The 13925-nt window shown below is 32.8% G+C and overlaps 1 protein-coding gene across 2 annotated transcripts in view; it reads right to left on the bottom strand.

Annotated features, from left to right (window-relative positions):
• LOC118197358 (regulating synaptic membrane exocytosis protein 2-like) overlaps nucleotides 1-1584 on the bottom strand; it is a 376040-nt gene extending 374456 nt beyond the window's left edge. Inside the window, exon 1 of one of the 2 annotated variants that reach the window (XM_085808856.1) lies at nucleotides 983-1584. In XM_085808856.1, coding sequence (XP_085664982.1) covers nucleotides 983-1137 — 155 coding nt within the window. In that variant the 5' untranslated portion in view covers nucleotides 1138-1584. The remainder of the gene's footprint in view (nucleotides 1-982) is intronic. The other variant, XM_085808855.1, reaches the window with a different exon arrangement.
• Between the last annotated feature and the right edge of the window lie 12341 nt (nucleotides 1585-13925).

The following is a 13925-nucleotide window of genomic DNA, read 5'->3' as shown; positions in this document are numbered from 1 at the left end:
TTATTCCAGTTTGCTTGATTATAACTACGAGGTTTTTTTTAAACTAAATCTTAAATACATTGTTAGTGTATTCCGATTTCAAAACTTGATGTTTAAAAATTTCCTAGATACTTATATAATTTAAGTTGCAAATTATGGTGCTTTCTTACTACATATTCTGTCTAGTCTTATCTAGATCTTTTTACATATGTCTAGATATCTTATCTTACGTATGTCTAGATATCAGATGTTAAATTACAACGAAACTGCAGTAGAAGTAGAATGTACACCATGCATAAAATTTTAAATAAAACTCATAGTTTCTGCAGAATCTTCTTTGAATTAAATTGATATTAAAACGCGAAAATACTTAACATGATTTCAAGCATGTATTTACGTTTTTAATGCATTTTGCTTTTAAAATAATTTGTGCACAAACATCCACTTAGTACGCTTTTCATATCCGCGTCCAGATTTTTCAGATTTGCCTCTTTGTTAAAACATGAATATAGTAAGATAAAATTTCACTGCAGCTGTTGCAATTGAAAGAAATCAATTTTCAACACAAAACATATTTCCTTCCACCAAGAAAATTCCAACGCACATTTTTCATTAAAATGTATAAAAATTTCCTTATCTTTCCAATTGCCATCTTAAGTAATGCAAAATTTAATGTTATTTTCCATTAAATGATCAAACGTATAATAATCGAAATTTTCTCTTATTAAATATTATACCATGTGTAAACCAAAACTCGAACAATTTAGCTCCAGCAAAGAGAAATATTCTTATTTCCTGCACTTTTTATTATATTACATTTATCAAACTTAAATGCACTTAATATATTCTCATAACGTTTAGAAAGTTACATGTTATGAAAGCACAGAATAATGAATATATGTCCCATTGGGCTTTAGATCATTAGGAAATGAAACAAGACAAATATTCTGAGAAATTATTTTTTCCGGAATATATAATTATTTTCAAGACAAGTTTTACGTACCTCAGAATTTCCATTTCCTTCTCTTCTTCTTTTTTCTGCCTCGATATGACATTTTCTATGATCTCCCTCTCTTCGGGGGTCAGATGACTGAGATCCGGCATCGGTGGAGGCATGAGGGGCACTGGGCCCCCTGTCTCATTCTGCGCCTCAGACATAGGTGGCCTACGATTATTAAAATGGAAGACTGGTGATATCCTAGCAGACGTCCGACTCACCGAGAGTAGCACACATAGCAGCAGTGGTAGTAGCACCGCCAGCACAGCCCTGCTGTCAGAGCAAGAGTACCAAATCCGAAGCAAGCGCGTGGTAGTCTTAAAAGAGCGTCACAGCAACGTCTGTTAGAAGACATGGCTGCCGTATACTGCGAGTTTGAGTGGTGTCTGCGCCATTGCATTCTGGGTAGGAGTAGTAGTAGTAGTAGTAGTAGATGTGGCACCCCTTCGCTTCCCGGATTCTTCTCGTGAGTCCCGGCGAGGTTTCGGAGCGGGCCATCTAGGTCACGAGTTAAAGGGCCCGTCCGTCCTTAGGTGATGGGGTAACGGAGAGCGGCAGTCACGCACATATACATGTGCTGCTGTCAGATGTGTGAGGGGGCTCATGAATAAGTTACGGAAATAACACGTCAGTTGCGCAGCCAATGGGTGACTTCTGCGCGGTTGACGTCAGAAATGGGCCATTCGCTTTGGTGCGGGGGGAGGGGAAAGCGAGCGATCGTCTGATAAAAATGCTGCGGGAGTGCCACTGCTATCGTAATGGGGAGAAACGAGTGCCAAACTTTCGGCTGCCTAAGATCAATTTTTCTCCTTTCATTGTATACAAATGAAGCTTCTCTCTATTAGGAAATTAGTTTGGACTACACACAGACTTGCTTTGATTCCTTGCATCCGGCTCATAACGGACGCCAAAGAGTTTAATTTTTCTCATAAACAGATTATTGGCTGAAGAAACTTTGTTAATGAATTCTGTAGAAAATTATGACTATCGAATAGAAAGCGTGCGTATTACACTAAGATATTGATAACTGAAATGAACTAAAATTATTTTCATTAAAATAAAACTCAACATGAAATACTGATCTCTTCAAGCAGTATCTTACCAACAGTCCACTTGCGCACTTGCTTCAGTCCTCAATTTCTTTGCATTAAAATAATCTCTTGTATGATAAATTCTCTACCCCAAGGAAAAGAAGGACCTTCATATTCTCTGTCTTTCATATCAGTGAGATTAGTCTCAGCTCATACAAGCAGCTTTAGAACATTACCAATTTTAATAATAGTTTGTATTTTTATAACCCTGAGAGAGCTCCTGTTTAGCTAGAATCGAACCTAAGTCCAACATTTACAGTTTAATAAACTACTAAGATTCCTATTTCTTTTCCATATTTGTTCTGCAAAACTAGTGTTCACAAAAAAGGGAAGAAATTTTAAAAGACATATAATTATTAAGTTGCAGATGTTAAATAACACCATAAAGAAAGAAAGAAAACCACCTCGTAGTGCATAACGCGATCGTAGTCCATTCAAGCCCAACTCATTCACCCGTTCAATACCTGTCTAGTTTGAGAGCATGCGCACTCGTAGTGGTTCAGATCACGTTTCCCGTTCCAGTCTAATTAACTTTTGAATGAAAAAAATAGCGTATGCTAATAAATCAGAGATAGATTTGTAAAGTAAATAATGAAATCACTGATGCTCTGCTAAAACACTTAAGGGTTTCAAGTTTTTAACTTCTATTGCATAATCTTTGAAAGCAAGAATCTTAAAAATTTAGCTTTGCCCTCGAGCTGGAATCGAGCCCGAGTTCTTGTAACTATGAGCTCGACGTGTTTACCCCTAAACCTCAAAGACACAAAGGAATTCCCTTAATTTCTTCCATAGTTACATTCGAACCCAATGAAACGTCTTCAGTTTCACTGAAGCAGATTTTCATGAAACATGTTCAAAATTATAAATTTAAATTTTCACTGCTAATTTCCGTTTAGTAATTAATATTAATTATTTAGCACGCAGACTTTTAATTCGGAAGTTTTACGGGTGTTACTTCTTTATTTCGCTTTTTATTCCTTTTCACGAATGTCACAAATTTTATTTCGCTTAAATTCAGTTGAATCTTTCTTTTCCCTCTCTTTCACGAATAATGGATTCATGAAGTTTCCATGGATCGCTCTAATACGGCTACAAAAAATATTTATTTCATATTATTAATTCAATATTATTAATTTATTTCATATTATTAATTCAAAGCCCGATGGCGCAGTGGCTAGCGCATCGCGTAACAACACCACACGTCCGGGGTTCGATTCCCGGGTTGAGCAAGGTCGACTCAGCCTTTCATCTCTTGATTTCCATCACTTGGGTGGATAAAATGAATACCAAGTTCGCTTGAGGACTAAACACTGGGGGTCCTGCGACAAGCTGACCACTTGTTCAGGGCATATGCTTACGCAGCCCGGGGCCCACTGTCAAGAAAGCAGAATACATCTTGAATGGTAGGACATTTAACTATAATTCCAGATAGAGGAATAAATTACATATGTTATCTCTCAGATTACTATAATTTAGGTCACATGACCCGCTTTAGTGAAGGAGTAAGAAATTTAAAGTCTGACCTGAACCCTCTGCGAAAAACATTCTAGTTAATAAATCGTTCGTTATGCTACTGAAGACAGTTTCTTTAAAATTATATCTGTTATCTTCCAAACTACAATGAATTTGGTCACATGACACGTTTTAATAGAAAAAAAAATACGAAACTCAAATTTTTATTCAAAAAAAAAAAATCTGCAAACGAAATTCCCTTTCGTAAATCGTTCTTTATACTACTTAAGACATTTTCTCAAAAACCAATATTCTGTTTTAGAGAACGGGTGGAATTTAGGCCTGAGAAATAATTGAAAATAAACCATGTTCTAGGATACGAAGATGGCATTTTTGGTGTGCCATAATGATATGCTACTTGTAGCATCACAAGATCGCGGTAGAGGAATGATTTTAATTCCTTACAATGAGAAATGCTAAATTTACCTCGGAAACATATCGTCAACATTATAGATGACAATTCACACATTTTGGAAAAGGCTAGTAAATCTATTTCGGGGCCGTATAAAAGTTGAATTACTTTAGATAAATAAGAAAATTCAAGTTTTCACGCTTCTGGTTAAGGGAACTTAAAATCTATGCTCCTAGAGATACGATTTTAAACCATAAATGGTGTCTTTTAGAAAACTACATTCAAAACGTCAGAAACATAGCTTTCTTTAAATCATACTCCTCATTCGTCTCTCAAAAATTTTAATTAGTCATATCTCGGATACTTTTTACGGTGTGAAGTGTATCGTATTTTGTTCGATTACATTGACAATGAAAGAGAATAAAATTAGAAACCAATGCATATCTTAAGAACAGATGTGTTTCCATGGTATTTCTAATATTAAAAGTTACAAAATTATAAATAAAGAAGTACAGAATTATATTAATTTGAAAGACACAAAATCACAGATTTATTCTATTATAAAAGTAGAATTTTATAACAAAGCAAAATCCTTGAAATATATTAATTCAAACAAACATTAAGCAAAATTTTTTAACTCTGAAACTTAAAAAATCCAAAATTCAAATAAAAAGTTATTAAAATTATTTCCAATTTCTCATAATATTACATGATAGCTATTTCATAATATTACAGGTTAATATTACACGATTTCTCATAATACTACACGGCAGCCATTTCATTAGTTTAGAAATAATAGTATAATCAAATATAAAGTTCAGTTTAAAAGCAGTATTCGCATTAAAAAATTTTAATTTTTATATAGCCCTTGACTTTGTTTCCCAAAATATTGTATGTACACACTTAATTCATGAAAAATACATGTCTATTGTTAAAAATAAGTAAAAGATAATATTTTGTATATTTCTAATAAAGTGGTTAAAAATGTAACCTTCTGAAAGTTTATCATAGCATTCACTTTTAAATTGGAACTGAGGGTCTATGATTAGTCATTCAAGACGTATTTAGTCGGACAAACTTTTTTTAAATGCATTGTAAAACGTTTAAGTGAATTGCACTATATATTGAATTCTAACTTGTATATAGAGGGATTCTAACATCGTACAACAAGGCAGCATGTGATAATTTTGAGATGATATTTTTTAGGGTTTTTTTATGATACTGCACTTGCAATAGTTTAAATAACCTGAAAACTTGACGGCATGTTCACGGAACGTAAACCAAAAATCTTTTAATCCTACTGCAAATTTTTTAAATTCTCCGAATATGTGGAGAAAAGATTTTATTCATGTTGTTTTCCTGCTGATTCAGATTAGTTGTGACACCATTTTTTGTACATTAAAACATTTGTTTCTTAAACTCTAAGCCCATTTCTATACTGTTACCTCTTAATTCAGAAGGTCTCTTAATCTCCAAACTCTCAAATATATGTGCGTGTTTTTAACATAAAAGACAGAGGAAAAAAGGCCAGTGAAAGTTTGAATACGCAGGTAAAAATCAAAATTTCTCATAAAAAACATACAAACATTTATAACCTCCCCTTCAGAGCAATAATTAAAACATCACTGTATTTGAAAATAATGAAGAGAGAAATTTGAATAAAGAGAATTGCTTATCTCTCTCCTATAAATAAATCGTCCTGTTGAAACATCAAGTTGATCGTTTGCTTTCTTATTTGAAAAGGCGAAAGAGTTTTCATCTGATCCAAATTACATTATTAAACACGTCTTTTCTGTCAAGGTCATTTCGAATATTTCTTTCACAGTTCATAATATAGTTCTTGTCCCGCAGGCCAACATATGTTTGCAATAATACTTCATCGTACCTGTGAACCACGCAGTCTCTTAAGGTTAATGAGTCTGGTTTCTTGGAGCTTAGATTCTCATCCTTATAAATGATATACTCATAATTTCTCCTTCTTGTGCGATTATCTTCTCTACAGGCATGGTTGTGAAATCAAATATTTGTATTCTCGAATGTACCTTCTCCGTTACCTTCTCCGTTTTCTGTTTCCAGATGCTTAACTATCAAACCGCAACAACTCCAAAACCGAGGTTAAATTATCTTTGTAATGAACGATGCTGTCATCTTTCTCCATTAACGGAGATCCTTTAATTCTTTTCGACTACGACTAGCGTGGAATTTTCTCTTATAAATAATTTCTTTAGCCGCAGTGTTTCAATTACCATATGCTTTTCTACCAATATTTCTGACTTAGAGCTATAACATAGATATCATTAGGGGTAAAATGGATGCAAATTTGGTGGAGTCTGAAACAGCTGATGATAGCACACAAACGTACGATATATAGTAAATCACTTAGCCATCTTATTGTAGTCAAGTAATGGATCAAAGAATATATTTCTTAAAAAAGAAACCTCTAAGTGGCACAATAGCTAAAGCGACGAAGCAGTGACAGTTAGTTCTAGACTAGACTGCTAAATACACTAGCTAATTAGCTTTATAATGTTTTTTTTCGAATGCATATTTTCCCTGATTGAATCCAGTATGAAGATTTCTTTAGGTAGATAGCCTTAGTGAAATTTTTTTGTAATTAATTCTATTCACTCTTTACAAAAGCCATGCTACAAATATTGTTCGCAGTTATCATAACTGGAGAGGTTTCTGTCAGCATGAAGTGCAGCTTAGCATATTAATAACTGTGCATTAAATGAGTAGTGTCATATCAATCTAGCACCTATATGACAGCGTTTGAATTTTGAGAGTACCGCGCTATAATTTTTCCCCCGATGAATTCTGCCCGTCAACATATTTGTTGGTATTAATCAAAAATGCTTTCTTACAGTGCATCTGCGTCAGACTATCTTTAGTAATGAACTCACATTCTGACAGAAAGGTTCTGATGTTAATTTAACAAAGTGGAAACATCAAAGAGAAAGGCCTCCTTCATCATGTATCCCCAATCCCTAAACGTGTTAAACTTCGCTGTTTCATAAAAGTAACTATCACGCTTTCTTTCAGCAAATTTCTACTTGTTTGTATTGAAAGAATATTCATTAATGACATGCTGTGCTCATTTCTTTTATTAATGTATTCTGCTACAACTGTAACGATGACCTGTATAGGTATCGGTGAATATCGTTAATCATATAATAAAATGTGAAAGTAAGAATCATGGTAGAAAATAATATGTTGCGAATTAGTCTGCAATGGTACTATAGATATGAAAATATAGTAAGCTCTTTTAATGTAACTATGCATAACTTTCTTAGCAGAACATATTCTATGGGTATTAAGTATAAGCACTTCATTTAAAACAATGCCTCCACCCCGTCTGCTTTCTTGTTTAGTTTTTATAATAATTAAATACATCTAGAACACTATAAACCTCTTTCACATCAAATCACATCTCATTCATACATCATTTCATAGAAGAGAGTGGAAAATTGTATTATTAAGGGTCTCTCATGACGGTATTTATTTCACGTTATGCTACATAGATTATTAACAATATGTTTTTGGCTCACTGTAACCCTGTTCAAATACTATTTGTGAGTTTTGCGTTGTACTGAATAGTTTCCAACGTAACCATTGCCATATTTGTTTTAATCTATTATCTCGTAAAACCTAATTTAACCCCCACAGCACCACGTTTATATACGGGCTACTGTTTCAGAAGCAAAGTTAACATTTGAAACTATAGTGTGGAATTCAATGCAAAGTATTAAATGGCTGATTTCTTTCTCTAAAGTAATTAATGGTACTCATATCATGCAACAATAAAATAATGAAATGTATCTTCAGTATGCAATATACCTCTACATAAATATGAAACCTGCATCTTAACAACGGGACTTTTTTATTCATACTAATGCCAGACATTTGTCCACTAAGCCAATTGTCTTGATCTCGCTTCCCTCTACTTAAGAACAGTAAAATTAAAAGCTAATAGTGCAATGCATTCGTCAATATGCTCCTTATCCATAGACTGTTTGAAGTTACAAAAAGTACATAGTGAAAGAGTTCATAAGTCGAATTTTAAACACATGGGCATTCAAACAATCATGCACTGTCAAAAGATGAAATAACACCACGGCTACAAGACGAGGAAAATCTGGAATAACTGCGACAACGGGACTTTATAGGTGCCATCAAAATGAAACATTTATCATCGAAATATTAATACATAACATTCTCTTTCAAATAATATCTAGTCGCTCATCCTCACTGCCATATATTAAAAAACGTGATTCTGTGATAACAGCTTATACCAAATGTCTTCAAATATCGTCATCATATAAAAACAGAACACCCATTATAAAATTGTGCCTCTCTTGATCTCTCAATGTATACGTTTCTTAATTCCCAACTGGTTACGCCCCTGGTATTTAAAGCTTTGCCTATAACTTCATAATATGTAATAAAATATATGTGCAAGAAATTTCTTAAATGTAATGAGAATGTACAGTCTTTAAATACTGCCATAATTGAGCTCTTTTATCATTCTGAGATATTATATCATACCGATAATAACGATATTCGAACTCTAAAAATAGACTTAAAATAGTTCATCGAGTTTTTAGAACTACATACTAAATATTCTAATAATTTGTTTAACACATAATTTCTCCGATTATGTACAATAATAAGTCTACTTGCCATGGAAAGGCCGAGGTATAAATGCGTGAAATTTGCTTAACGTACTGCATCTAATTTCCATTATTAGTTATTTTCTTATTATACTTATAAAATATCAAACTCTCTAAATAACTCGTTATCAAATTATTTTTATATCCATCTTGTATTTTGATAAAAATCTGATCTCGAGAATCAGATTTTGGTAGCTGTCTTTTACTCTGTAGAGACATTAGGAATTTTTTGGAAGCAGGCAAGATGAAAAATTAGCAAACGACTTCGCCGGAAATCGAACCAAAGACCTCTGAAATACCGACCGCGTGTGCAGAACCACTACCCCACGAAGGCACACCAAGAAGGTGGGGAAAATACCTTATAACTCTTTTCTGAAAGGATTTTCATTGTTTCTTCGTTTAGCCTTTTCTGAAGCCGTTTATGATATCAGTGAATTTCGAGGGGAAAGAAATCACTCACTGTAAAATTCGTTTGACGAGGAAAGACACCAATACAGCTGAATAACATTGCTATAAGAAATTAGGGAAGATCATATAGCTATTGAAAGCTTCAGCTCAAATAATATAAACCACAAAATATCTACTTGTTGCTTTTAGATATTACAATTTTTTGTAACAACATAAATTTTTGAGCCGCAACGATTTACATAATAAATTTCACACTATTACCTCGATTTTGCCATAACTAATATCTGCTGTTAAGTTCATCATTATAATATAAGCATTCATCTACATCAGGTATCCTCAGAATTACGACCAGAGGCAGCAAACAGCTCGCCAACTTTTCCGATGCATCCGCAACTGTGGGGTTATAACTGATACGTTTTCGTTTCAGCTTCATATAGAAAGCTTGTAAAGAATTATCACATTACTTAATGCATACTTTCGTAGTGTACGTAGTTAGTGCATCCATTTAGCAACTAAGACTTCCGTGGCTCGAATCCCGGGGAACGCAAAGTTGATTTTGCATGCTCCTTGCTGCAAAAATCTTAATGATCTCTGCGTGGTATACATCTATCTCTTTTAAGGTCATGTTAAAATCGTAACCACGAAAGCAAATGGTCAGTGGTTCCCTGAAAGCTTTAATTTTGGTAAGAATAGAATCGTTACTTTGTAGAGTCAATAGATTTGTCAAAGCGGGTGACATAAAAAATTTACAGTGCCCACACCGGGACTTGGACTCCGGGCATTCCACTTACACAACGAAGGCATGCAGTGAGGACAGAAAAAAACCTTTACAGTCTCTCCCGCTTAAAGGACGACTGGGGAAAGGAAGACCCACTCGCTAGCTATTGCTGGTGATGATTATCGTCCGCCACCTTTCAGTTCGGGAACCACTTATCAGGTATATCGAAGCAGGAGACATGAAAGATATGCAGTATCCTTGCCGGAACTCGAACTCTTGACATTCCGACTGTCAGTCTGGCGTGCTTTACAATTACACCACAAAGACACGCCGTAAGGACAGCGAAAAACTTAAAACTTTACCCAAAATAAAAGTAAAATATATTTTCGAAACCAAACGAAACTCAAAACATGATCCATTCCCACTGCACAGCAAATGACTGGCATGATAAACAAGAAGTCCCTGGATTACGAAATAGAAACATTCCTCAAAATACGCAAGAAAGTATTTGTACATAAAGATTCTTAATGAAAACCGTAGATAAGTTAATAATATTATTAATAATAACTGCTTTATAATAATAATAATAAAATACCATGTACTGTAATCAGGAATTACAGAAACATTATACTCATTCATTTAATTCAGCCAAAGAGATCTTAAAAAACTAAGATATAGAGAGAGTTAAACACTAACTTAATGCAATATCAATAGCTTGTTTACTGAAGGAGGTATTTTGAGGCAAATAAGATAAAATAACAGTAAGTGGAAGATAATAATGACGACGTTGCGTGAGAAAATGGAGCAATGTCGGGGAAACAGAATGTGATGCGTTTTTGAAAGCATGGTAATTAGGGAAAATGCAAATTCGAAAACAGAATCGAATAGAAAAGTTAAGATAAAAGTTATGCTATGCATAGGGGACATATAAACAATGAGACTAGACATTAGCATAATAATATTGAGCTAATAATCCGCTTACTCCTAGCAGATCTCGTTCCATGCGGTAGAAAATAATGGTTCGTGAATTATTCATTTGATTCCTTAATGATAAATTATCTTTATCATGAACCTTTATATCTAATCCGTAAGTATATAAGCCCATTAACAGAATATTTCATAATCCAAGGCCTGATATAAGTAGTTAACAAATGATATGACGAGGACACATTCAAGGAAATTATGAAAAATCTAATTTTTCTAATACGCACACTTATAATAAAAAATTTTAAACGGAAAAAAAGGAAAAAAATCTGAAGGCTTTCAGATTTTACGTTACACCCAAAGGGGAGTTTTTCAACGTTTTACCTTTATTTATTAAATATCATGTTCTTCGCACTTAAACCATAAAATTCAATTCAACAGCAATATCTCAAAATATTTTTTAAATGAGAATATCTTTAGAATTTCTGATGCACAGTCTCGTGCGCTGGAGATAAATTTTTCACCCTACAGTTTTGCCATTGCTCGCTTTGAAATCGTTGAGTTTCTTATCAAAAATTCGTTAAAGTGTTACAAAGTATGGAATCGGTAATAAAACAAATTACAAATTACAAATTTGGGCTTTCAGACGCACATATTTGGAAAAGAATTACGTTATTCAAAACTTGATGGCTTTAGGTACGGTTGTTTTATCACATTACGAGAAACATACATACATTTATAGAGATTCGTCATTATTTAATTTCTTTAAATATAATAGAGCTGTAATATTTGGTGGCAACAGTTTGAAAAGTGAATCGACGCAAAATGCCAAAATGCAGTTAATAGCCCTTCTGGGCTAACGCCTTTTGGGCTAATAAGTTTAAATTAACACTTTTAACTACTTTAAATTTTCTTAACAGCTCATAAGCTCAACTTTCAAAATCACATAACATTTTTAATAAACAAGACAAGGATAAATGAAAATTTTCTAATAAAAAAGAAAGATATATAAAAGGCCGAGATCGAATCGAATGTGGACAAATGATAAATTTCATATTCAAAGTGTATCAAATAAATAAAAGGACAAGAGCAAATTTTCGAATAAAAATGAGTTAAAGATGGAATGAGAATAAATTATAAATCTTTAATAAAATGATAAAAGTTGTATATAAAAATACATTAAGAATCGAAAGAGGATAAGTAAATTTCTAATAAATATATATATAAAAATGGATTAATGGTAAATCATAGAAAGTGTACATAAAAATAATTTTGAAATCGAATGGTTTGGTTTGGTTTATTTAATTATGGCCAAGCAACACTAGGGCTATCTGCCTAACGGGAGGGATGCCTTCGTGGAGGACTTTCTAAGGGAAACTGGCTCGTATACACGTTACACATGCGGAAAACCACAAAAACACCCATGCATCCAGCCCGTTCGCGGGATTCGAACCTCGGACCGAACTACCAGTGTTCAGCGACTTTACCGCTGGTGGGCCCTAAAATCGAATGAGAACAAATCATAAAAACATGAAAAAATATCTGATGTGTGCACCACATGACTTTCTTGTACGAGATATTAAATTATACCCATTTTTTCTTGCATTTCATTTAAACTTATTGGATTAAATTAAATCTACTTCGTCGATAGCGCATAAACCACAATAGAATAAATGCACTCTTTAAAATTCACTATATTTGTTTACCATAGCGACACTCTGGCGCTAGTTTCACTTAACAGAATTATATTTCGTTCATATTATAACTCAGAATGCACAAAACTTATATCATTTGAAGAATTATCTAATCGTTGCCACATGTTCTATTCAAATACTATAATAAATCTAGAACGGTGCTTAAAAGAAATTAAGCAAACAAAACAAAAAGAAACAGTTTTTTACAAACGATTTAGTATTTCTCATTCAATTAATTCAATTCTCACTTCGCGACAAGGTAAAAATACATAAAAACTCAAAATATCTATATTAAAAATTACGAAGTAAATCTTAAACACTTATTTTCTCGAAAAAATTCCAGAAAGGATTAAGCATAATTTAATTTGCAATAATAAATGAAGGCGTTATCTTTGTTGTTGCGAAGCTTAGTCTCTCTAGATTGGCAACAAATCTCCTATTCTGCTGTTTCAAATATAAACAAATATGTCCGCCATGTTATTTAAAAATTAGGCTTAACCGCACTTAAACATATTTTAAATTGTTGATAATTGTACAAATATTACTTGCAAATTTACTAAAGGCATAAAAACCTTAACCGGAAGATAAGAACAACATAATCATCTTTAAAGCAAAATATGCACAATTTACAAGCATATAAGCGTAAAGAAACTGAGATCACTGAGCCGTTTAACAAACGGTTTATATATACGAGTATAAATATATTTATATACGGTTTATATATATAAATATATTTAATAACGGTTTATATATATAAATATATTTATACGGATATATATATAAATATATTTATATACGTTAGGTGCGGCCGATTGCAACCAAAATACGAGGTGCACATCTGCATGTTATTATAGCAGTCCTGTATACAAAATTTCAACGTTCTGAGGCTGCTCGTTTTTGAATTATGCGAGATACGTACGTACGTACAGACGCCACGAAACTCTCTTTAGAATTCATTTTAAAGCAGTTTTATAATTTTTTTGGAGGAAAAGAGTCTTTTATTCTATCCTTACATACAGATGTCATGCAAAAACATCGTTAAATTGCATTCTATAGCAGTCAAAATGGATATTTGCGTTGAACTATGATGCCTAAAACTTTTCGCGATTATAATACTTCCTTTTTACTTCATACAAGGAAGTAAAAAAGAAGCCCGAAAAACGGGACACCCCTTATTAAAAATGAGAATAAGAAAATTAGATTGGCGAATAAATTTTAGTTATATACTTTGAAACCATTTTCTTGAAAATAACATTTGCAACTTCTTCTAACAAGTCGTTTTGAAATATATAATGTCACAATCTTTTATTTTATCAATATATTTAATTAGGAAATATTTTGTAACGTCTGATATTTGAAAATCTCATTCCAAGCTATCACATCTTTCAAGTGTTCTGTAGTAATTTCTGACAATTTTTTATATCTAGGAACTAATGTCATATTTGCTGTCATAATGCTGAATTCTTCCATTATTTATTTATAAATATTTTATTAAATACAGTTCTTATAACGAAATAATGTTTTATACTTCTGTAATATTAATTTTTACTAAACAAACAATCATTGTAATCTTCAAATGA

The sequence above is a fragment of the Stegodyphus dumicola genome, chromosome X2, assembly GCF_044657685.1.
Source record: "Stegodyphus dumicola isolate Sdum_Otavi_A_Nest chromosome X2, ASM4465768v1".
Taxonomy (NCBI): Eukaryota; Metazoa; Arthropoda; class Arachnida; order Araneae; family Eresidae; genus Stegodyphus; species Stegodyphus dumicola.
The sequence above is the reverse complement of the archived record's forward strand: the minus strand, read 5'-3'. Positions and strand labels throughout refer to the sequence as shown.